Here is a 21,364-nt window from a genome sequence, read left to right as displayed (position 1 = left end):
GCAGAGCCCGGCCTGACCCGGTGCTCTGTGTTGCGTGGTGGTGGCGGCAGCGTGGCCCAACTCCAGCCGGGCGGCGCGGCTGTAGCGCTGCCAGCCACAGGTGCTCCAGGCAGCGCGGTAAGGGGGCAGGGAGCAGGGGGAGTTGAATAGAGGACAGGGGAGTTTGGGGTGGTGGTCAGGGGATGGGGGTGTGGATGGTGGTCGGGGGGGAAACAGGGCCTTGAATGGGGGCAGGGGTCCTGGGGGCGCAGTCAGGAAGAAGGGGGGGTTGGGTGGGGCGGGGGGCCGGGGGGGGGGGTCAGGAAGGAGGGGGGTTGGATGGGTCAGCGGAGGTCCGGCGGCAGTCAGGGGACAGGGAGCAGGGGTGTATGGCTGGGGCAGGGGTTCCAGAGGGGCCATCAGTGAAGGGGGAGGAGGGTTGGATGGGGCATGAGTCCCGGGGGGGTGGGGGGCAGATAGGAGGTGGGGGCTGGGTCACGATCCCCTCCCCTAACTGGCCCTCCATACAATTTACGAAACCCGATGCAGCCCTCAGGCCAAAAAAGTTTGCCCGCCTCTGTGCTAGGAGGATTGTCCCTGGGGGACTTACAGCCTCAGAACAGGACTCTTCTCAGGAGCTAGCTGTCTCTCTAGAACAACTCCTGCTCATTACGATGGATAATGTGATCTGTTCATACATATTTTAGAGTTTAAATATTATCCCATTTTATTTGATGTGCGGAGGTCGCTAGTGTAACTGAGCGATAATGAGCTAGGTGAGCCGGATTCTCAGCTGGTATAAATCAAAGGGGCTCCCATGACTTCAGCTTGGATCTTCCTTTCCCCATCCCTTTCTCCTGGCTCCTCTCCTCAATTTGCCTTTCTTCCTCCTCTCTCCCCTTCCCACTCCATTTGCCCTGCCTCCTTTCTCTCCCCTTTTGTTTCTCCCTTCACATATAGTCTAGGCAGTAATCAGCTGCTGCCATTATGTTTATAGGACAAGCTGGGGTGTTTAGAGGCTGGTGTTCCTGTACGCGTTAAGGACTCAGGTCACATTTGATACCAGGCTAACGCTTCACAGGATAATTAGTGGTCTTCCCTACTGTTGTTAACCCTTGACTCAGACAGGCTATTTTTTAACATAGGTGTTAAAAGTTAATACCAGTGCTAATTGCTTCACTTCCAAGGCCTAATGAAAGTCACACAGGGAGCAGGCCTGTCATCAATATCTTTCAAACTTTGATCTTGAAATTACTCTTGCCCCTTTCTGTAGTTTTTTCGACTGCTTTCCTACCACGCCTTGACTCTGCCATCCCGTTGCAAGGCTTTGTGGGGCCAGATCCTCAGCTGGCATGGGCAGGTGCAGTTCCACCCATTTAACACCAGCTAAGGGTCTGGCCCATGATACTTAGTATCCTATACTCCTGTTATCAACTCTCCCCTTTCCAGTGGTACATGGAGGCATGGTTTAGGAGTTCAGTTCATCCCAGACTGGCAGCTGGTTGCACAAAGCAGTGGATGAAGGAACAGAAGGAGGATAATATTTGAATAAGGCCAGACAGGAGTGGTGGGGCATGGGTCAGTGGTGTCCATAGCATATTAAAACCCTTTTTAATCTGAGCAGATAAACTGGTTTGGATACTCCAAAAGGTTGGAACCCCAAATCTAAGATGAACCTTGTGAGAACACTGAAAAAATTTAGTGTACATTTCCCTCCCCTGCAACCCCCGGTTTTTCATGTGGAGGCGCAGTGGAATTCGGGACAGGTTGAGAAACTCTTTGAGCACCTTTTAAACCCCAGGACTTGTGAGGAAGAGACACAGCCAGCAGATGAGGAAACCCTTGCTGAAAAGGAGCAAAGTATTTTCTTTCTACAGGGGGTAGATGTTTACCAAGAGCAGGATCACGTATGATATCCCTGCACATAGGATAATCTTGACATGTGCTTGATAGGAAAGATAAGTCAGTAACGTGGACAGGCACTGGCTTAAGTTGTTGGATCAGAATGGAGAGGAGTCTCCTAGCATGTAATATTTCTCCTTCCTGAGTATTTTACCTTTGGCGTGGCTCTGTGTGAAGCAGATAAGAGAGAGAGAAAGAGACAGAGAGGAAATGCTATTACTCAGGGTGGAAAAAATCTCATTTAAACAAAATTTAAAAAATCAAAGTTTTTATTTAAATTGGATTTTTAAAATATAAATTTTCATTTATTTTACCCGTTAAATTTGGAATCATGACAACCTTCGTTAAGGCTGAAACTTACTAGGTTCTGTTAAAATCATTTAAACAATTAAAACAATGCTGAATCAATGAGCCCTTCTCAAATTTTAATGAGATAAAGGGTGCTGCTTTTTAAATTATATGCAGAATCAGGGGAAAACATCTTTTAACTTTTTTTGTCAACTCAAGCTTTATAAATGTCACACACAACTCTGAAACCTGTCATTATGCAAGACACTGCATTTAGCCGTATGGAGTGGAAATTCATCAACTTCATGAAAAAACTCGTACAATATATGTTCCACTCTATATGCATCCGAAGAAGTGGGCTGTAGTCCACGAAAGCTTATGCTCTAATAAATTTGTTAGTCTCTAAGGTGCCACAAGTACTCCTGTTCTTTTTACACAGTATCAAGTAGCTCTATTAGTTTCAGTCTTTGCAATGGAGTGAATGCTGGTATTTACATTTTTCCAAATGTAAGTACTTTCAGTTTCTGTTGTCGAGAAAAGTTTTTGCCTGAATTACTTTAGATTTCAGTTTAGCTAGCAGGTGCAGTGAGCCTATTTCTTTCATTTGGAGGGGTTCATTTGTTGAGAAACTGACCAGGAGATGAAAAAGCAGGAAAGCTTGTTTTTCTCTTCAAATCTATTAATAAAAACCAGGTGGGAGAAGAGGAGGGCTACTAATTCTAAACACTTGAAGGACACAGGGCCAGATTTTGAAAGGTATATAGGCACTGAAAATGTATATAGGTGCCTAACTCCCCCTGATTTTAACGGGAGTTAGGAAACTAACCTGCTTAGACACTGTATCTGGATACCTTTGAAACGTTGGCCCCCGGTGACCAGAAACAGTCTGTCAATGAATTGCAGTTAATACGTTTGTTTAATAAACCAGTTACTTTTAAATGCAAAATGTGCTTTGAGATGCATAGTTTTTTTCTTAGGTATTCAGCACATTTAAGATTGTTCTTCAATAATTAAATAAAACTTTTTAAAAAATGCTGTTGTTTGTACACTTTTAATTTGAATCCCGATTTCCAGCCATAAATATAAATCTTGAGTAAAACATTATCTAATAAATAAGAAATGCATGTTAAGCGATGTACCTGCATAAGTAAATGTGTATAGCCATAGTGTATCCCCCTGGTTAGCAAAAATAAGCACCACATTTAGTGCAAAGGCTATATTTGGTTGTAACCATTAAAACATGTTGATTTTACCAACCAATGAAAATGAACGTTTCTCTCAGAAAATAATTACAAAGTACAAATGGAAAACAAGATTAAAATCAATGAGTTAAATCATAGTTTCCTGCTTGCTAATTTAAATCGTGATTAAAACTCATCCATCCTGCGATGGCTGCATGCGTGCGGAAAGCACAGTCCCCAGCTAAAGCACACACGAGCAGCACAGGGAATAGAAATCACAACCTTCGGCTCCTGTAACAGCCCTTTGGAGGTAAAGGAGAGTCGCTGTTAGCTGTGGGTAAAATTAGGCCATCTAGCCTCTTTGTCAGCCTCTGTTAGATGGTAGAGCAGCTGAGAGTTTGAGCAGCCCTGATACTTACTTTGGAATTGGCAGGGGTGCACATCTTGACCAGCAATTACTTTATGCTGCCACAATGAGGTGCGCTATGTGTCCTTTGCGCTATAAGCTGCCATTTTTGCTGGGTATATGTGGATAGACGGAAGAGGTGAAGTGACTGACATTCACTGGTTTGCGCCCATACCAGAGAGCCCCCACCCCATGCAGCAGCTAGGTCTGTGGACTGACTGAGCCATATGACAAAGAAGGTTGGGCCACTGGGCTTGCGGTTGCTAGTTCCTAATCATAGGTTTGTGTGTCCTGCAGGATGTATCACTAGGGCTGTGAATGTCATTGTTTGATTGCTCATATTGGTCTGCACGGTGAGATTTAGGTGCATTCTCTAGAAGGTTAGTTCTGGGTGCATGTGTGATGGCAGCACAGCCTTGCTCCTGCAAAATGAAGCTGATGGAAACCCCTAGGTGCTGCTGCCAAAGCAGAGTTGAAGGTGTCCCAGACTAGCCTTAGGAGAAAAGGCAGCACTCCAGATATAAGGGCCAGATCTCCAACGTGGTACGTCAGTGTGGCCCGTTTAAGTCATAGTGAGTTCTGATCTATGGAACTGTGCCACTTTACATCATCTGTGATACTTGATGTAGTGTTGGGGGTAGAATGGGGGAGCATAGGAGTAGCAGCGGAGTGAGGGGGCTGTTAGCCATCCTGCCTGCAAAGAGCCACTCTGGCATGCTCTAAAAAGGAGCCATGGGCAGCAGTTGCTGAGGGTATGAGTGTGGTGGAGATGTCTGGGGTACACACCTGCAGACTTGCATGCTGCCATGGAGTGCCGCTGGCTACTGCCCGAGTGAACACTGGGTCCTTATTCTGCCCTGCTCCTGCATAGATGTAGAAGGGGAAGAGACTAAGGTCCAGGTTTTAAAAGATATTTAGACACCTAATTCCCATTTAAATCAATAGCTTCTAAATACTTTAAAAATCTGTCCCTAGTGTTGTGCCCCGTCTGTCCCCTCCCATCAGATCCTCCCTTCTGTGGGCAATAACATTCTGAGTTCACCCAAAATTTAATTAAAAAGGGGGGAGGGAGGGAGGGACCCATTTTATGTTAAAATAAAAGTAACACAAACCTCCAGATTTTGCCTTTTGACCCCTACGTGAGTTGTTGTTGCATCTCCCCATTGACATTCAGGGATTTAATCACACTCTTAAGTCCTTTGCAAGACTCCGTGGTCAGGTCATAGGGTTTATGTGGTAATTGCCATGGACCTGGCTAGCAGTTACTGACTGGCTTCTCAGCAGTTACCCTTGGTAAATCCACCTGCAGTTGGCAGCTAATGCACACCCCAGTTTTGGAAGAGGGAAGCTGCCATGTGTTTACCCTCTGGGATTATAAAGGCCATTGATAGCATGCAGTGAAGCAGACTGTGGTGATCCTGAGATGAGAGATGGCTGCAATCTGCAGCCTGCTTGACATACACCCAGCCAGGAGTAGGTCACTTGCACTGTACTGATTCCCTAGAAGGAGGTAGACTGGATTTCCAGTGGGTTTTCTGTACTGTAGCCGTGTTCACACATCAGCCTTGTTTCCTTTTCCAGAGATCTCGGGGAACACAGAGGACATTCCCCTAGTGCGCTGGAGGCAGCAGTGGCTGGAGAACGGCACGTTGCTCTTCCACATCCACCACCAAGATGGCACCCCCAGCCTGCCTGGTGCTGACCCCACCGAAGAGCCCCAGACTGAGTCAGCGGAAGAGGAACTAAGGATCCTCCACATCTCCGTCATGGTACGTGCCGGCTCGCCTTCAAAGGCGTGGTGTCATTCTCCGCTCTGTGGGAGGCACCCGACAGGCACCCAACTTCCATTGACTTTCAGTGGGAATGTTGAGAGCCTGTTTGAATGTTTGAAAATTTCCTCCCCCCCTTTCCATGAAATGCCTGTGTGCTGAGCTGTCCTTGGAGGGTGGATGCAGTGGTTGTGATGCTGGTTACCAGTAATGACTATTGAGACGCTGTCACTCCCCAGCCACCAGGCGCGTGGTAGAATGACATGCTTGGTAAACTGAGACTTAAACAAAGGTTTAAAAGAAAAGTGGGGGGGAAAAAAAGGTTGAAATTGAAACAAAACGTTTCAATGCTGCCGGAACCGGAAATATTTTGGATTTTCAGTTGGCAGAATTTTTTGAGGTTTTGACTTTTCATCCCAATTTGGGAGAGGAACATTTTTCAATACCTCAACTCTTCATGGAATGGGAAAACTATTTCCCAGCCAGCTCTATCTGGTGTTTCCTCTGGCTCATTTACGTCAGTTCTGCGAGCCTCCAAGAGCTGCAAAGTCGACGGATCTCTCCCCCCACGCACCCACCCAAGGAATAGCCTTACTGTAATGTAGATTGCCTGAAGGTGGAGGGCCAGCTGAGCATCTCTATGCTGTCCTCTTTGAGGCCTCTGTGTAGGGGTGTGGCCATCTGTGCAGGGGGTGGGGCAGGGGAGAGGAGGTGTGGCCAGAGCACATTGCACTCCAGCTATGCTAGGCAATTGGATGACTCCATAGGAAACCATTGCAGGTGGTGTATGTGAGCTTAGCCCTTGGGGCTGCTCTAGCTTGTGCCAAGGACTGCCCTGGTGCTCCAGAATCCAGGAGGCAAAAAGCTATCACTCACCAGTCTCATTGGGCTTAGCTTGGCCATAGCCCAGGATTGGAGCCACAAAGTATGAAGCAGACTTGTCTATGTGGACCAGTGATCTGATCCAATGGGCCAAACCCTGCATAAATCAGAGAAATGCAACAGTCCTCCCATTTTGTTCCCCACAGTGCCTGTGGTCCCTGACATCTGTTTCCTGTGCATGATATCCCCCCCTCCCTTTAGGCTTTTCTCCCTCTGGTGCTTTGTCACCCCTGCTTTCTTGACACCAGCAGAGGAACCACAGCCTGATGGCTTTGATTTAGCATGTATGCGTGCACAGGGCTTGGAATATAACAAGTGCGAGCCCCTTGAGCGTATTGCAGATTACATGTCCCCCATCCCCTCTGATGCCTTCATGTCCTCTTCCCCACAGAAGCTCAGGAAAGAGAATTCAATGGAAGCCAAAGGGGAAAAAGAAAAAGTATAGATCAGTGTTTGTGCGGTGGATTATTTTTTTAACGATGGGAAGAATCGTACCAATTCCTTTGCCAGCAGAAGATAATTAGCTGGAGACAATGGGCTGCTGATGCTTGCTACAGGCTGTTTAATGAAGCCTGCCCTAATGAGAATGTCAATATCTCTTCCAGATTGCAGCCCGAGGCCAAGTGTCTCCTCCATCTTTTGTGCTTGATTAGTGGAGAAAAATTAATAAACGGCAAAATCAAACTAGAAACATTTCATCCGTTTTTGCTGAGAAGGCCGTGTGTTAACTGTTGAAAATTATCCCCGACACAGGGGCTGGAGCCTCAGCGGATGTACATCAGGGGAACTCTGGTCTGTTTACCTAGTCACTTACGTGGCCCTCATCACTATACTATCTGAGCAATTCACGACAGGCTTATCCCGGTTTTCCAACTGGGGAGCTGATAGGGTAGATTACGTGATTGCCCAAGGTGGTGATACTAGCTAGCTCTTACGTAGCACTTTTCATTGGTCCATCTCAAAGCACTGGAAACTGAGGCACAGGACAGTGATGTGATTTGCTCAAGGTCAACTAGCCGGTCAGTGACAGACCTGGGACTAGAACCTAGGTCTTTTGAGTCCCACTCCAGTGTAGCCACTAGGCTACTCTGTCTCCTTAGTAATGTACATCATGTTACTACACTGCCTTCCTAGGCAGTGTGATAGCGGGGGAAATATATGGGTGATCTGGGGATTCAATCCAGGTTTCCTTAATCCCAGACCAGTGCCCTCTCCACTGGACCATGCTTTCACTCTAGTTGTGGACTTTAGCGGAGATAAACGAGTTGAAACCAGCTGATGATCTGGCCCCCAGATGACAGAGAACTCCAGATCCTGGTGACTCGCCTCGTAGCCATCAGGCTTTGCCCTTGTATTTCACTTTGCTCCCTTTCCTCACGTGCCTCTCTGGAATGGAATGCAGCACGGCCCCGTTTGTGTCCACAGGTCTTGGAGATCCCTAAAATCTTGGGCCAAATGGGGCTTTTCAGCTCAGTGGGGGAGCCAGTCTGTGCCTTCGAACAGACCGGGCTGTGGGTTGCCATCTCAGTAATGCAATGAATGGCCTGTGCAGCAGGCTGCATGCCGAGGTTCTGATCCAGAGAGACACTGAAGCACTTGCTTAACTTTAAGCACAGGAGTGGTCCCATTGAAGTTAGTGGGACTATTTACATGTTTGAAGTTAAGTGCTTAAATCCTTTGCTGGATTGGGGTTTCTGCTGCTGGAGAATCAGAAGATCCCGGAGTGGTGTATGCGTGTGCATGCATGTATATTTGTACACATATACACACTACAGGCTTGGTGTATGTTCTGTACTGCAATTGGACTTGCATTCACAGGATATTTTGGTTAACTAGACTTTAGTTCAACAGCCAGACAGTGTATATCAGTACCTGGCACAATGCAGGGGTTCTCTGTGGGAATCATTTGGTCCGTAATTGGACTGGAAATTCCAGAGCCTCTACACTGAGGCTATTGTTAAAGCCACCAGATGGAGTACAGTGAGGAACTAATGTCCTAGTTTCTCACCTGTGGATGAATTATGTCACAGGTGCTATGAGTCTGGTGGGCTCTCAGCTTAGCGTCACGTGGACTCTTATACTCGGCACAGGATCTCCCAATCCGGTATGGAGTGAACCTTAGAAGGGTTTGTTTTGAAAAGCTAATGATGAGCAGTTTCTTAGTAACAGTGTTCACCTCCTCAGGATCAGCCAATGAGAGCTTGCTCTGATGATGTAATGCTTGGAACCTTGTGTCTACGCTAGACCTTGATTGGGTGGGATTCTGCAGGAAAACCAGTCTGAAGTGGCCTTGCATGTTTTGAGAATATTTCATTTCTCCTGTTGGTGTGGTTTGAATTAACTAATGACCACTTGAGGCTATGTCATCTTACGGGTCATAGTTTTATCTGGGGTGAAATAAATTCTGGGGTGGAAAACTGAAGAGTGTAAGAGCCCAGGAAATGATTATTACCAAATGAACAGAAAGAAAGCCAGATGATGATGATTACACCAACATGTGAAATTAAATATTTATTTTCCCCTTGTCCCTACCCCCAAATTAATTTCATCCTGGAAACATCTTTACACCCTAGGGAAGGGTCTTGTGCCAGGAGGAACCAGAATAATGTGGTGTGCTAAAACTGAATGTTGAGTGTTTTTCCTCTCAATTCAGCTGTGTTGCAAAGAGTGGTGGTGCTGGGTGGCTGAGTCCATTTCTTTGAGCCACTTGTGAGAATACTCTGAGCAGGGGGTTGGACTAGATGACCTCCTGAAATCTCTTCCAACTCTAATCTTCTATGATTCTATGACCTGTGGCTGGGTGTTTTAAAATTGCCAGCATTTGAATAGCGCTTCAGGCTTTGCGTATTTTAGGAATTTCTATAGCAACCATTGTTCTGCTGTCTGGATATAGCCACTGAGAAGAGATGAAACTAGAACTAGATTCCCATGCCCACCTGGAATGGAATCTGGATTCACTGGTAGGAGATGGAACTGGAACTGGATTCCTGTACCCACCTGAAAAGGAGTGCAGGGTCCTGATTCTCAATTCCAACTGGTGTAGAAAGTGGGGGAGCAGCAAATGTTGCTTTCTCTCCCTGAATTCTGAACCAGCCAGGATTCTACCAATTGTCAGGCATAAGTTAGGGAACCCAACGGGCTGGTCATGTCATGTCAGATGAGGTTATGCTCTTTCTTGAACAGGAAGTGTTAATTTAAGGAAACAACTGCGACGGCAGTTATAAACAAACAGGTTTCTACATAACTTGAGTGCCAGCGTTGTCTCTCTTGTTTACCAGGGACCACATGCTGTTTGAACTCTAAAACAGAGGGGCACCTAGTGGCCTAACGATATAATGCAACTAAACATATTACAGTTCCAGCAGCTGAGAAGAGCCAGCGTGCAGTGGCATTACAGCTATGTCCCCTTGTCTCTCCCATGCTCCCTGCAAGGGGGTGGCATAGATCCAGGGCCTGCAAGAGGGTGGCATAGATCCATTATGCCAGCTCTGTGCTCCCCCCACTGGGTATATTCTCCAATGGCCAGATCCCCAGACTTAATGGGCCAGTGCAGCATAAAAGTGTCATAATGCAAGTCCCGGTTATGTCCTTGCTAATGAGTAACTCAGAACCACACTGACCACTCAGGAATCAGATGCCACATTTAAGCACCACTGTACCATGTCTCTTCTGCTGGGATCAGTTGCCCACCCCTGTGATGACGTGACATGGTGAGGGCTATATGGGGCTAGTAAACAGAACCCAGAGAGACTGATACGTCCCAGCTAACCGCAGTGCCCTCTAAGTGGCTGCTCCTCTGCTTAATCTGCAGATATTTTTCTTTTTGGAAGGAAGGGAGGGGTCAGTACTTCTCCATTATCCTGAGAATGAAGGAGGGTTAACACATAATGGCCATTAGAGAACTCTGCCAGCTGCTTCGTCTGTTGCTCATTCAATAATTCCCTTAATGTTTTGTCCTAATGGAGCAAATGATGGTTATTATTTTATTTTATCAAGATCACCTATTGCATAAAAAGGAAGAAAGGGAAAATGGCCAAGAATGGACATGGAGCTGCTAGCTGGCTCCCATTTATTTATTTTTTGCTCTTGGCATGCAAGGTTTAGAGGACCGGCACAGTCAGCAAAATTGAGCTCATCTCTCTCCAGCTTCATCTGTGGGCTGCAGCAGCAATGGACCCTTTGTCTGGCTTATCTGGGTAGACTGTGAGCATTTTGGGGCAGGGACTGGCTTGAAGGGCTTGTCTATACAGGGAGATTGACCGGCAGGATTCTGTCGCTATGGTTATATCAGTATGATTAAACTGGGAAAATTCTGCCAGTAAAAATTGCCGCATGCAGACACGGCTTCACTTGCTGTGTGTACAGTACACAGTGCAATGGGACCCTGATCTCAGTTGGCCCCTCTAGGCTCTATTGTAATGTCAATAGCAATCCAGTCTTTTCTTGTCTTTTGTTAAGTCACACACTTCATTTCTCTCAGAGCCCCTGGGACAGTCTCCAAAGATTAAGAGTGCTAGTGCTCACACCAGCCGGAAACATGACTTGAGGAAGAGCTCAGTGTGAGCTCGAAAGCTTGTCTCTTTCACCGACAGATGTATTGGTCCAATAAAAGATATCACCTCCCCCACCTGGGCACTGAAAAAGTTGCCAGTAGGGGTGTTTGCCTGCAATAAATCTGATCTCTGCTTTCAAAGACTACATGAAAAGAAATATTAAAGAAGATTGGTTTCTCTCGCTTTCAGGTAACTGCTTCAAAGCTGGCTCCGCTTGGCCCTACCATCCTGATTCAGCAAAACATTTAAAGCTTGCACTTTACTTTAAGCGTATGTTTTAGGTTCCCTTGAAGTCAATGGGAACTAAGCACGGGCTGAAGTGTTTTGTTGAAGGGGGCTGGACTTCAGCACATGCATAAAGTCAAGTGGAAGGGCTTGGCTGAATTGAGGCCATAGTGTCTAACCAGCACCTACAGACTGCAGTCGTATCTGTCCTGGGCAGTGTTTAAAATTGATCCATTAAGTGGGTGAGTTTGAACTATCAGCTGTCTGTTCTGTACCAGTCCTGTGGATTATAAATACAGGATTTCACTCCCCCGGGCCAACAGCTGGACTCTTTTCATGAACATTCTGTTTCCTTAAAAAAAAAAAAAAAACCCAAAATGAGTTAATACTAAAATACATCAACATGATTTAAGGACTGTTTCAGTTTTGGTTCTTTTTCAGTAACTTACCCTTGCGTTTGAATGGAAGCTCCCCATGAGGCGAAGCCAGGCTCTTGGGGTTTGTGATTTATATGCTACTTTCTGTATTTTGATGATCGCAGGCTCTCCTGGCTGATGCAGGGTTGTGATGCACAGACTTTTCTTTATTTTCTTTTGCCAAGAATTCCTTCCATTTCAAATGAGCCAAGAAAACAAACCCCCACCCGCGCACAATTACTCTGGCATCTCTGAGGATAAATGGGATTAGATGTATTTATTCACATTTACAAAGCACCTACACAGCACTCTAGGTGCTGCACAAAAATGTACAGCGCCATAGAGCAAAGGACCCCAAATGGACATTCACATTATCCCCCACCACAAATCCCCCTCACAAATGGTTTTGTCTAAAAGACACCTTCCAGTTCACATGGGAATTCATTCACTCCAAGTCAGCACATTATACATAGCAGGTATGCACTACCCTCGTTTTACAGATGAGGGGGGAAAAAGAAGTACAGCGAAGTGAAGCGGCTTGCCCAAGATCAGACACTGAGTTAGTGACGGAGCTTGGAGCAGAACCCAGGATTCCAGCTCACTCTACTACCCGATGTTTCCTCACCTCACCCAAACAGCTAAGTCAAGTGAAAGAAATTCAAGGTCCATTCCAGTGGGGCCTGGAGGAAATCTTTAACCAGTCCCAACTCTGCTCCCATTGACCTTCTCCACAGAAAGATTAAGGGCCCTACTACTACCAGTAGTTAAGGGAGTTCCCCTTTAGCTCAAGTAGCGGGTTGTCTTGCTGGGATGGCAGACAGTGTAATGTGTTAATGTCTGAAAGGATCATGATCTTATGCTGTCGGCCCTGTCTCCTCCCCCCACCCCCTGTTTCCTACACTCATACATCCTGTGTCTATGTCACAGGGTGGCTGGCCCCTGTGATTAACATGGGTCCAGCGCCTCTGTGCCAGAGCTGGTGCTCCCACCTGAGCCAGTTAAGGAGATGGGGCCGGATGCCTGGACTAAAAAGGGTCAGGGGGAATTTCAGTGATGACAGAGCTAGAAGGGGAGCTACGGACTGAAATGAGAGGGAGCGAGGGTCTCCTGCTGTGGTCCCTGAGGAAGAGAGTTAGGGCTGGGTAAGAAGTCCCAGCTGAAAGGTTTGCTTTTCCTTTGGGAGAAGGCAAAGGTGGCAGGCCAGACCCTGCCTCTCCTCCAGCTGCCCAGACAATGGGAAGGGGCAACACCTCACAGAGGAGGGAGTGTGCCCAGCTTAAAGCTGGGTGGAAGATTATTGTTGTGTTTTGTTTTTTGGAACGTTTTTGTCAAGGTTTCTTCCCCACTCTGAACTCTAGGGTACAGATGTGGGGACCTGCATGAGAACCTCTAAGTTTAACTACCAGCTTAGATCTGGTTTTGCTGCCACCATCCAAATTATTTATGAGTCATTTGGGAAACTCTATCTCCCACCCAGAATATCTCGCTCCCAAGTACTATAACCCTTCCCTGGGTAGCCTTGAGAGACTTCTCCACCTGGTGAAGTCCTGAATTTCCTGGTGAACACCGATCCAAACCCTTAGATCTTAAAACAAGGAGAAATTAACCATTCCCCCTCCTTTCCCCCACCAGTTCCTTGTGAGTCCAGATCCAATCCCCTTGGATCTTAAAACAAGGAAAAATCAATCAGGTTCTTAAAAAGAAGGCTTTTAATTAAAGAAAGAAAGGTAAAAAATCATCTCTGTAAAGTCAGGATGGAAAATAACTTTACAGGATAATCAGATTCAAAGAGCCCAGAGGAACCCCCTCTAGCCTTAGGTTCAAAGTTACAGCAAACAGAGGTAAACCCTCTAGCAAAAGGAACATTTACAATTTGAGAAAACAAAGATAAACTAACACGCCTTGCCTGGCTGTTACTTACAAGTTTGAAGTATGAGAGACTTGTTCAGAAAGATTTGGAGAGCATGGACTGATGTCCGGTCCCTCTTAGTCCCGAGAGCGAACAACCCCCAAAACAAAGAGCACAAACAAAAGCCTTCCCCCCTCCCCAAGATTTGAAAGTATCTTCTTCCCTTATTGGTCCTTTGGGTCAGGTGTCAACCAGGTTACCTGAGCTTCTTAACCCTTACAGGTAAAAGGATTTTGGTGTCACTGTCCAGGAGGGATTTTATAGTATTGTACACAGGAGGGTTGTTATCCTTCCCTTTATAGTTATGACAGTTGCGTTAATAAGAAACCAGGTGCCAAGGAGGGCTGTGAGCAGATGAGAGAGACTGTGTGGCGTGTGTTTAAGGAGCCCCGAAGAAAGGGAAAACGGGCTGCAGAGACATCCCGGCCACAAGGGGGCGCTCGGGTGGCAGCTACTGTTACAGTCACACTGGACTGTAAACTCTGGAGGGCAGGGTCTGTATTCTGGGGCACCAAAGTACCCCACTCCTAGTAGTTATATAGAGTGGGATTTTCTAAAGCACTCAGTGGTGTCCTGCCTCACTGTTGGCTTCAGTGAAGCAGAATGAGGCCAAGCCTGAGCCCTTCTGAAATGCTGTCTGGAAAGCAGGCAATCAGTACAAAATATTACCTAGTAGCGAGAGCAGGAGACCAGGTGTCAGGAGACTTGGGTTTTATCCCTCACTGTGTGATCATAGGCAGGTTTCTGCACCTCTTCCTGCTGCCAGTTCTCCAGCGGATAGACCAACCTCTGAAAAGTGCCCGGCTGAGCTGCACGGTAGAACTGTTGCATACGATAGTTACTTATTAGGGAGGTGTATCCCACACCACTGATTTCCTGACGCTGCTCTGCCTCTTCCATCTTCTCCAGTCCCGTTTCCATTACACCGGCGTGCTTGAAGGAGACTAAACCAATAGTGGCTGCCGTTATCACATGCATTATTCAGACTGTTGCCTGTGCCAGGAACAGTGGGGTTTCCATGGAAATGTAGAGCTCAGTTTACCCTGGCCTAAGAAGGCACAGTTACCATTGAAGGGAACTCCCAGTGGATTCTGCTCCTGATTATACCAGGCATGATTTTGGCCCCAAGGGCAGATCTTCAGCTGGTGTATATTGTCATTGCCCCATTGAATGGAGCTATGATGATTTAGACCATTTAAGGAACTGGCCTATGTTTTAAATGGGCACTGCCAGTGCAGGTAGGCTCAGTTTTCCCCATCTGCTTTACCCTCCCTTTGTGAAGTGCTTGGAGATCCCGGTCTGATAACGAAAGGCGATCTGCTGAGGTCGCTTGGGAGTGTGGCATAGTAGGATTTCCCTGTGCTCCATCCCTGCACCCTTGAGTGGAAGGTGCAGCGGGACAGCGTCTAGGGCCCGGGGTGGGGCAGAGTCCCAAGCCCGGCACCCGATGTTTGTAGTTGGAGGGCTGCCTGCTGGGGAAGGAATTTGGCATTTTTGCGGCACCGTTACACTGCGTTTGGAAACGTGACAGCTCCTGGTGGCTGCAGGGCTTGTTGCAGGGCTTGTAAGAAAGCTGGGGATTAAATTTTTTTACACCTGCCCTTTTAAGTGTATAAGACCCCGAACTATAGTGTCAGCAGCAGGCGTGACTTTCAGCTCAGTCTGGAGTCAGACTAGTGGGCGAGAGGTGAAAGTCATCCAGTCCCCTTTGCCGCTCCCCCTGGGCAATGCATTCCCTGCCGCACTGGCCATCCAGCTGGAACGGAAGCCGCTGATCTCCCTGTCCATGTAGCTCTGCCTCCCGGAGGCTGGTTACATTTCTGCTGCCTCCAGCCGTGGCTCTGAACCCTGCTTCTGTTCCCTTCCTTAGGGGGGCATGATTGCCCTGCTGCTCTCCATCCTGTGCCTGGTGATGATCCTCTACACCCGTCGGCGTTGGTGCAAGCGGCGCCGGGTGCCGCAGCCCCAGAAGAGTGCCAGCGCGGAGGCGGCCAACGAAATCCACTACATCCCCTCGGTTCTGATTGGGGGTCACGGACGGGAGAGCCTGCGCAACGCCCGCGTGCAAGGCCACAACTCCAGCGGCACGCTGAGCATCCGCGAGACCCCCATTCTGGACGGCTATGAGTACGACATCACTGACCTGCGTCACCACCTGCAGCGCGAGTGCATGAACGGCGGCGAGGACTTCGCTAGCCAGGTCACCAGGACGTTGGATTCGCTGCAGGGCTGCAATGAGAAGTCTGGCATGGATCTCACGCCAGGTTGGGGGACGAATGGTTTACCCTCCGTGTGCTTTGCTGTTCCTGTTTGCGTGGGCTCAGCTGAGTAGTGAAACCGAGTCCTCTCCCTGTGTGTATTGCTGGCATTGGGCTACAGTGGAATACATATACACAGAATACTCCTCTGCACCCCTTTCCTGTGCAAGTTTGATTTGATCCCAGAGCCGTGTGGGGCAACCTCATTTGGGGTTCCCCTATGCATGGGACAGCAGTGAGTATGTTCCCCTGGGTATTCTTGTAGCCACGGCTTGGGGCCTCCATGCAGCCAAAACTAGCAGCGCATCTTCCACTGCATGTGATATAGGAGAGATAAGAGGTGGTGCTGAAATGCAGAACCTTGATTCCAGTGCAAGAATCTCTGTGCCTGCACCTTCCTTCTCCCTGAACAGAGGTTTCAGTAAGGGGTCAGATGGAAGGGGAAAAATGTGGTGGTATTCTGTCCCAGCTCTGTCCTCATCCCCAAGCTCCTGCCACAGTCCCAGGATCACTGGGTCTATTTACAAAAATGATCAACAATGAGATAGTTAATGTTGATGTTTACATTGTCATCAGTAGTCTTCAGTGTCAACACCACCTTGATGCACATGGGACTTCTCTTGGATCACAAGACCTAGTGACAACATAGTTGTCCCCTGATCAGATTGCAGAGTGGCTACAGGTTGTGTAGGTGGAATCTAAACTGTATTCCTGGGAAGTTCAAGGGTGAGATTTCCAAATCTGCCTAAGGGATTTGCCTGCCCAGTTTGTGCAGTGAAAATCTCTTATTCAGCTTTGAAAATCTCAACCTGAGCCCTGTAGAACTCATCAAGATGATGCTGAATGAATTGGGGCTTCTCCAACACCCAGCCTAAGATGTAGTTTTTCTCAGTGGGGCGAGCTTTACCCTTCCTCCTTGTCATCCCTGGCTCTTCCCAAGTGATTCCTTCCCTTCCTCCATGCTACAGGCCAGATAAGGAGTTTCTCCCTGCTTGTTGGATCTCACCCTGATAGCAATGCATTGGCAGGGCTGTGGAGCTGCAATAGGTGGGCATGCTGCTGGTCGGAACGGAGAGGGCTCTCCAGAGCCTGGTTTGAACCAATTTTGTCAGCCCATGCACCTTTGGAGTGGAAGAAACCTCGGTTTCAGCCCCTGCTCTCTTGTCCCCCATAGGGACCCTGATCAATTTCACTTGCCGGGCCACCATCCAAGGTGTCACTAGTGTTCTCACCCAGATGCTGGGAAAGGAATTGAATCCTGAGAAATGAATTCTCTCTCTTTCTCTCTCCCTCCTTTTTTTGTCTTTTCTCTGAAAGTTTTTGCCTTAAATTCTTCCTGCTCAGGAAGCGACAATGCCAAGCTGTCCTTGATGAACAAGTACAAGGATAACATCATCGCTACCAGCCCCGTGGACTCCAACCACCAGCAGGCTACCCTGTTGTCTCACACCTCCAGTAGCCAGCGGAAGCGGATCAATAACAAAGCACGAGGTACCCTGTGATTCCCTAGGGCTGGGGGAGGCTGTGGGGAGTTCTGTTCACCAGCGGAGCTCAGGCCTTGCCAGATCGAGGATTTTGCCTTCCCACCCCATCCGGCATGTGCAGGCAAAGCCACAGTCCCCCAGTTTCCAACAGCAGTAGGCTCTACCAGTACAAATAGCAGCGTTGTTCATCTACAGCAAGGGACTGAATACAGGGCAGGTCCCCAAGGTAGAGTTCATGATTTTCCTCTGTAGGGGAAGGGAGCACTTTGTGTTTCCTATAGCAACATCCTCTGACCACTTAAGAGCCAGCATTCGTGATAGCGGTGGGCAGAGCTCAAAAGATCCTGAAGTTGGGTCACCTGGGCAGGTGTCTGTGCCTCTGTTTCCCCTCCCACCCTTTGTCTATTTAGATGGTAAGCTCTTCAGGGCAAGAGCTGATTCCTAGTGTGTGTTTGTACAGCACCTGGCGCAACGAGGCCCTGATCTCTGGCATTTCTGCAGTGCAAGTAACAACAGCAACGAGAGACGGCAGGCGGATATGACGGGGGCAGAGATGGGGGGAAAACGTGCAATTGTTGGAAGTGATTCTGTCATCTGTTAATTGTAGCTGGCTCAGCGTTTCTGAACCCTGAAGGAGATTCTGGGACAGAGGCTGACAACGACCCCCAGCTAACGTTTTATACGGACCCATCCCGGAGCAGGCGGCGCAGCAGAGGTATGTGTGTGTGTGTGTAGGTGGGGGGAGAATGGAGATTGAGAATCCAAAGCAGATGTTCCTGCAGGGGCTAGACCCGGGTTGTGTCTAGGGGTGTTTTCACATAGCAGGATTATATCCAATGTGAAGATGAGAAGAAATGGAGAGTTAGGTAAGTGCTCAGGGCCAAACCCTGATCCTATTGAAGTCAGTAGCAAAGCTCTTGTTGACTTCATCAGGGCCAGGATTAGGCCGTCAGTCCAGCTGTCTGGTTGCAATACCCCTATACCAATAGTCTTATAATTCCATTTCCTTCCAGATATGTAACCCAGACTGGGGGGGCATCCTCCTTGTGGGGATGTCCGAATTCTGTTTTGTCTCATCAAGCTTCTTCAAATGGCTGTGTGCCGCAAAAGTGCAGCGTTGTAGGTTCTGCATGAACATTGGCTATGGGCATGATTTTCCATTGGTATGATGGTGGTCAGAACTAAAAATCAAACTAGAATCAGGAAGTGCTGATTTCTAATCCCTAGCCAGTCTGCTGGCCGCATGGAGCGGTTTGGGAGATCTTTTCAACTGAGGATGAAATACATTCAAATTTTGCTGCTGGCATCTCTCAGGATTTGTTGTATATTAATGAGTAACGGGCTTCAAAGCCTGGCTTGTTAGCCCCTGTGCCTCCCTGTTCGGTGTCTTACTGCTGTTATTTTAATAAAACCATCTCCAGCACAAAGGGGAAACCAGATGGAAAGATTCTATAAATACACTGTACCTCACCAGCGACGGGCTGTATATAAACATAGAGAAGGCAGCTGTGCCTGGCTTAAAAGAAGGAAGAGAAATGATTATAAAACCAAATGTTTTTCTATATCAAAGTAAAACGAGGCTGAGCTGTTAACCGATAACGTTGTCCCTAGCTAAAATGAAGGACTAGTTTTCTCTTACCATCAGCTTCTCTCTCGGGAACTGTAGATTCTCTTCCCTGCCCCCCAATGCACCCTTTGTAGCCTTCGCAGTGATGCTCACAGCCTGTCCTGCTGTTCTCTCCTTGGGACACCCGAACTTTTAAAATGAGCACTCAGCCTTTTATTCTTTGCATAGGTTCTTAGATTGCAGCAAATAATGTGACTAACATCTGTCATGTGTTGTTTGTTCTCTTGTCCCCTCCCCAGTGGGAGAGATGTGCAGTGGACACTTCTTGGTTTGGTGAGGTTGTTGCTTTTGGGGGTTTTTAATACACGTTTCTCCGTGTTTGTTGTAGAGAAGGCAGATCGAAGACTTGGAGTGGAAGGTGGGGAGCTTTGTGATGGTCCGTAGTTTTGTGATGGTCAGTAGTTCCTGGGGAGGTTCATTCCACAGTCTTAGACTGGTGCCCAAGACATTTCTGTCTGCTACACAGATATGCTTTACCCGTCTTGCAGGGAGTTCCAGCATGCCTGAGGAATAGAGTTGTAGACCACAGTCGGCATCCCTGAGCTTTAGACAATCATTTAGCTGTCCTATGTCCAGATCATGGAGTGTCTTGGAGATAAGGACAGGGACCTTGAGCTTGACTTGCTATTTTCTGGGAAACCAGTGTAGAGAGTAGAAGACAGGTTTGATGTGCTCGTGGTTTCTGTGTTGCTTGTGTTTCTGAGGAGATGCGCTAAGGTGTCTTTACTAGGTGGAGTTTCCTTAAAGTGCCGCAGGCTTTCTGCCCAAGTATATCACACTGCTGTAGTCATGCCAAGAGGTAATGAAGGCGTGAATAGCATGTCATTGTCTGCCAGGATGGGATGGAGTCTCCTAGCCAACTGGAAATGGAGGAAGCATTACTCATGGATGCTGTTGTGTGATTGCTTAGCATCAGCGAGGAATCCAGGAGCACTCCGAGTCTAGGGACTGAACTGACCAATTGTGGATGTGTACCTTGAACCAAAGGAGACAGCACTATGGCTGTGAACTCTTCATACTGCTCTCCTCTTCCCGCCTCTGGCTTGCTCTGGTGCATCTTCAGCCAGTTGTTCTTCACTTACGAGCTGATCTCATCCAAGCACTGGGCTATATTGGTGGTAACGGTGTGGTCGTGTGTGGCGAAGGGTAAGTAGAGCTGCGTGTCTGCATATTGCTGGCACTTGCGTCCATATCATCTGACCCGTTCACCTAGTGGTTGCATATAAAGGCCCAGAGAGAGAACGGGTCCTGATGGAACTTAACAAGCAAGGGGTCTGGTGGTGGAGGCATGCCAGAGTCTCCAGGCGGCTGGCTGAGGCAGGAGCAGATGCAGGCTGGAGTAGGGGCATGGAAACCGGCATGGGTAGAGCAGGAACCAAGCGCTGAAGCAGGGACAGTCTGTTGAAACTACCAACGGTGGGAATGCTTCTGACCAGGTAGTGACGTCAAGCAGACTGGAGAACCTGCTTCCTTTAGGAGCCTGTATACTTGCCTTGGGGACACCTGGGTGGGTCCTTGCTTGTGGATTGGCTGAAACCTTGTTGAATGGCATGGAGCCTATCCCAGGACCTGCAGGTAATTGCCTCTGATGACTCTTCTCACTGTCTGGCTCAGGGGTGACACCCCAGGCTTAAACAGACTCAGGCTCAGAAGTATCACAAGGAGCAGTTCCCCATCACATCTCGCTGGGTGCCTCCCTCCAGAAAGGACCCAGAGCATCCTAGTGCATTACTCTGGAACCCTGCCACACCTCTCAGGCAGGACAGCAGAATCTCGTGGTCCACATGTCAAATGCTGCGGAGAGGTCCCAGGAGGATGAGAGTGGATGTCTGCCCTCTATCCATTGACAGCAGGAGATTTTCCATCAGTGCTGCTAAAGTGGCTTCAGTTCCATGTCCTGGCCTGAATCCAGATTGTGCTGGGTCTAGAATATTAGAATACCTAGTAGTCAGCCTTCTGCTACCTTCTCTATGAGCTTGCTCAGGAACGGGAGGTCTGATACTGGGCGGTAGTTGACTAGGACTGAAGTGTCCAGGGTGGATTTTTCAGCATTGGTCGGGCTACTGCACGTTTGAAGGAGGAATGGAAAATTCCTTTTTTGCGTGAGGCGTTGGCGGTTTCAGTCAGGACCGGTGCCGGTTGCTCTTGACTGTTTCACAAGCCAGGAAGGGGATGGGCAGGATTCACAAGTTTTGGGTTGAGACTCTGTTTGGGTCTCCAGAACTTCCTGATGAGAGAATGTGCTAAAGTCTAGGAATGCAAGAGGGCTGTTTGTTGATGGATATTTTTCTCCTTGTCTTCCTTTCACTGAATATACAGGCAAATATCGCTGTTTTTAAAGTCAAGGCATTTCTCTCTTCTTTTATTTTCTTCTTGGGACAACTGAACTTGTGAAATGAGCACTCAGCCTTTCAGTCCACTCATTGGATGAACTTAAGACTTCACTTCCATTGCAAGCATATCCCCGTCTAGAATCCGTTAATTG

The 21,364-nt window shown here is 47.9% G+C and overlaps 1 protein-coding gene across 3 annotated transcripts in view; it reads left to right on the top strand.

Annotated features, from left to right (window-relative positions):
- ASTN1 (astrotactin 1) overlaps positions 1-21,364 on the top strand; it is a 202,717-nt gene that overhangs the window by 74,031 nt on the left and 107,322 nt on the right. For 2 of the 3 annotated variants that reach the window (XM_034778723.1, XM_034778726.1), the window contains exons 2-5: positions 5,338-5,525; positions 15,381-15,774; positions 17,086-17,259; positions 17,860-17,967. In XM_034778723.1, coding sequence (XP_034634614.1) covers positions 5,338-5,525; positions 15,381-15,774; positions 17,086-17,259; positions 17,860-17,967 — 864 coding nt within the window. The remainder of the gene's footprint in view (positions 1-5,337; positions 5,526-15,380; positions 15,775-17,085; positions 17,260-17,859; positions 17,968-21,364) is intronic. The other variant, XM_034778724.1, reaches the window with a different exon arrangement.

This window comes from Trachemys scripta, chromosome 8 (genome assembly GCF_013100865.1).
Source record: "Trachemys scripta elegans isolate TJP31775 chromosome 8, CAS_Tse_1.0, whole genome shotgun sequence".
Lineage (NCBI taxonomy): Eukaryota > Metazoa > Chordata > Testudines > Emydidae > Trachemys > Trachemys scripta.
This window is presented reverse-complemented; position numbering and strand designations above follow the sequence as displayed.